This window comes from Mandrillus leucophaeus, unplaced genomic scaffold (genome assembly GCF_000951045.1).
Source record: "Mandrillus leucophaeus isolate KB7577 unplaced genomic scaffold, Mleu.le_1.0 Scaffold60, whole genome shotgun sequence".
NCBI lineage: Eukaryota > Metazoa > Chordata > Mammalia > Primates > Cercopithecidae > Mandrillus > Mandrillus leucophaeus.
In genome coordinates this window covers 6,185,106-6,189,059 of record NW_012106475.1, presented here as the reverse complement: position 1 = coordinate 6,189,059, position 3,954 = coordinate 6,185,106, and the positions used below count along the sequence as shown (strand labels likewise).

Genomic DNA, 3,954 nt, shown 5'->3' with positions numbered 1-3,954 from the left:
TACAGATTACAATGAATCTACAGCTTTCATTTATCTTGATCTTCTTGATATAAATTTTGCTATTCTAATTTTAAGACAAACTACTCAGTATACATATACAAAAATGCATAATACCCTCTTTACTAACATGACCTTGCTTTTAAAATGGAAAAAAAAATGGGTGCCTGGTAGATAAATGCACATTATTTTAGCTACTTTGGCTATACGAATGTTGCCAGCTTGTTTGTGCTAATGTATAACCGTGCTTGAAACAGGTATTTGAATATCCAGAATCATGCAGTATATCGGTTTGTGTATTTCTGATAATGCTGTTAAATTCTTTGAGAGTGGGTGCGAGGGGGTGCTGTTTATTTGTGTGCGTTTTCCGTTGAAAATGTTGCAGTACATGGTCTATCACTGTCTTCACGCTCTGGGGGTGGGCTGAGGTAGGGAGGGTGTGACGCTGGTATTTGTGTGAACTCGGGCTTGTGATGCTGAGCTTGGTTCATCTGCTTTCTCCTCCCTTTTCCTCCCCACTCCTTCCCACCAGCGCCACAGCAACATCCTCAGAGTCTGAGCGAACTGCGCCCAGCGCGGGCACGGAGCCTCCCACCGCCAGCAACCTGCGGCCCCGGAGAAGGCAGCGAGCGCAGTGACAGCGCCTCACCGCCACCAGGTCCTGGACCACCATGGCCAAGAACCGCAGGGACAGAAACAGTTGGGGTGAGTAGCAAATGAGAACTTATGCAGCCAGCACGGGGTCTGGCCCTCCGCTTTCTGCTTCTGGAGACAGGGAGGGCCAAGGACTGCTCGGTGCCTGCGTCCACGGCTGGGAGACGGGCCGTAGACGAGCTGCTCCCTGTTTGGGCGGAGGAACCATGGCCGAGCGGTACCCGCGTCACCGAATCGCGCTGTAGGGGCGAGGGCTGCAGCTTCGCGCAGGCCGGGCCTCCAGCTCCTTCTTCCCCACCCCCCTGCCGCCTCCTCCCAGCATTTGGACAGCACCCACCAGGCGCCTCCGGGGACTTGTGGTTCTGCCTTAGCGATCAGTTGGGAGGAAGGCTATGGGGGTGGGCAGGGGGCTGTTGTTACTCGGCCCCAGAGGGGCGATGGGTCGGGGATCTAGAGCAGGCCAAGCCCCAACCCCCTCCCCGGGAGCCGCCAACTCGCTGGCCCTGCAGGGCGCGGGCTCCCGGCGGCGGGCGGCGCGCTGGAACAATGAGGCGGAGCGCGCGGGGTTCCCGACGGACCGTAGCAGACCCGAGCAACGGGGAGAAGGGCCACCCTCTTGAGAATTCCTGAGCACTGCAGTACTCCTCTTAATTTGGGGGGTAGGTGGAGAAATTGGGGAAGAAGGGGAGCAAAGTTGTGGTTTCCAGCCTTCTGCCCCACCCCGACGCGGTACCCCATTCAGACCAGCCCCAAGGGTGGCTTTGTTCTTTGATTTTACCTTTTGGAGACATTGGGCTCATGATTCAGCACCAGGCCGAGGGGAGGGGAAAGGAGAGGCGAGACCCAGTATGTTCACACCGCGAGTGGGTGGGCGGTGCTCACGCAGGCGGAGAAGAACGGGCGCAGCGATGCGGGAGAAATCGCGGCCCCGCCCGCTTTGCTGCTCCAGACCTAGTTCTGGACGGTTAGTGTGGGCAGGCTGGGCGTCTTTTTGTCGTAGGTTCCCGATTTCTTGCAGTCACAGTGCTAAACTCACCAGCATCTTAGAAACGAAAGCTCTCTAAGGCATTTATTTTATTATCTGAACCAGAGAGTGTCTCAGGCTACTGTGGCTTGGTGGGTAAAGAAATATTTTGTTCATCAGCTTGTTATTTGGAAATTGTTATTTGGAAATAACAGTTGTTATTATTTGAAAAGTTCAGAGCTGCTTGATTCTCTTCCACATCTCAGTGAGAGCTCTTCTATAACTGTTTATTTGACCAAGAGGCACAAATGTAAATTTTAATTAGTTATTTCAGTTTACTTTAATGAAAAGACCGTGTATCTCCTTGCCTCTGATTGTTCTAATGGTCACAGGATCCGGTAGGCAAGGTTTACATTTGGGAGATTAGCCAAGGTTTGTGGTAGGCATGGAGAGTTGGAGCGGAGAGGTCTGTCATGACTTGGCTGAGTTTAAGAGAAAGTGGTTCCATTTTCTGAGATCATGAAACTTCAGTTTTAACAGATCTGACTATTGCGATACGTTTTATTTGCTTCTTCTGAAATTTAAGTAAGCATTTGCAGTGTATCCCCATTTCCACCCGTTCTCTTGGCCTCTAGAGTAGGAATTTATTGAACACACAGAGTTAGGGTGCATATATTCAAGTCACTTTTGTTCTCAATCTCCATGAGTTGTTGTCTCCACCCTATTAACAGAGGCATGCGAAAATGTATTCTGAGGATTAAAATTTTTCTCCTTCATGAAGTTTTGGATCATTATTGCGCAGAATTTCCTTTGGTTATAAACTTTTCTTTTTTTTTTTTTTTCTGAGACGGAGTCTCGCTCTGTCGCCCAGGCTGGAGTGCAGTGATGCCATCTCAGCTCACTGCAAGCTCCACCTCCTGGGTTCACACCATTCTCCTGCCTCAGCCTCCGGAGTAGCTGGGACTACAGGTGCCCACCACCACTCCCGGCTAATGTTTTTGTATTTTTAGTAGAGAAGGGGTTTCACCATGTTAGCCAGGATGGTCTCGATCTCCTGACCTCGTGATCCGCCCGCCTCGGCCTCCCAAAGTGCTGGGATTACAGGCGTGAGCCACCACGCCCGGTCTTATAAACTTCTTAGGTAGTGGAAGTTTTTTCCTCTTGGGAACATGGTTCTCACATCGGGTTTTCATAAAAATCACACAGAGACTTATTAGAAATGCAGACTCTCCCATCTTCTAGCCAGAGCTTTGGAATCAACAGATCTGAAAGAGGGCCTAGGAATCTGCCTTTTAATTAGCATTTTAGGTGATTGGGAAGCAGATGGTCTTTAGGTGTTATTTTGAGAAATACTACCTTGGATTATTTACATTTGATAGAAACATCCCAGATAGTTTACCCAGAAATTATCAGGAAAGTTTCAACTGAAGGGATGGATTAAGAAAAGAAATACTAGAATCACTATAGTGTTCACTGGAAATTATTATAGAAAAGAAATAGTGGAATTCTGGACTCTTACCTTGATGTTCTGTGGAAATGCTTTACTACTCAGATTTTTCTTTGCTGTAAAGAATATATGACATAAATGACTTAGAAAATGTAGTAGATGGAGTAGGAGATAGAGGTTTTGGCGAAGATGTTAGCCCTGTCAGTCTTAATTCCATTTTATTACCAGTATCTAGTAGAATGACTAACACATAGTAGGCATTTAGTAACAGCAATAGTAGCCAACATCATTAAGCTAATGTCATATGAAATAGATGCTGTAATCCTCATTTTACATGTTAAAAGGTATAGCTAGTAGATGATTGACCCAGGATTCCTGCTCTGGCAGTTTGAATTCAGATTCCCTTATCTTCTATTCTATCTCTTTGTTGAATGGTTAATACCTTCTGTATTATATTATAGAACTACAGTTTCAATGCCTATTCATCTGCATTATTGCATTTGATCTTCAACCTCTTAAGTAATTATGTGTCTTAGGGCATATCACTATTTTGCAGATAAAAAAACTAACTCAGAGGTGAGTTAAATGATTTGGTGAAAGTCACATATTTGGTAAGTAAAAGGACTGAAATTAGAACCTGGGGTTTTTTCCTAATTTATTTTCTATAACATGATATTGTGGAATGTTTTTATGGAGAGAATGGGGTGGGGTGTGAAGATAATACAGAAAACAGATCCTCGTAGTAGACAGAGGTCTCTCATGAGAAAAATCTTATGAGAGCTTAAAAAATAAGCCAGTCGGCCGGGTATGGTGGCTCACGCTTGTAATCCCAGCACTTTGGGAGGCCAAGGCGGGTGGATCACAAGGTCAGGAGATCAAGACCATCCTGGCT

The 3,954-nt window shown here is 46.6% G+C and overlaps 1 protein-coding gene across 1 annotated transcript in view; it reads left to right on the top strand.

The window, feature by feature from the left end:
* Positions 1 to 689: 689 nt before the first annotated feature.
* The window catches only part of ATL1 (atlastin GTPase 1), an 83,596-nt gene continuing 80,331 nt past the window's right edge, over positions 690 to 3,954 (top strand). Inside the window, exon 1 of the mRNA XM_011999768.1 lies at positions 690 to 898. Coding sequence (XP_011855158.1) covers positions 724 to 898 — 175 coding nt within the window. The 5' untranslated portion in view covers positions 690 to 723. The remainder of the gene's footprint in view (positions 899 to 3,954) is intronic.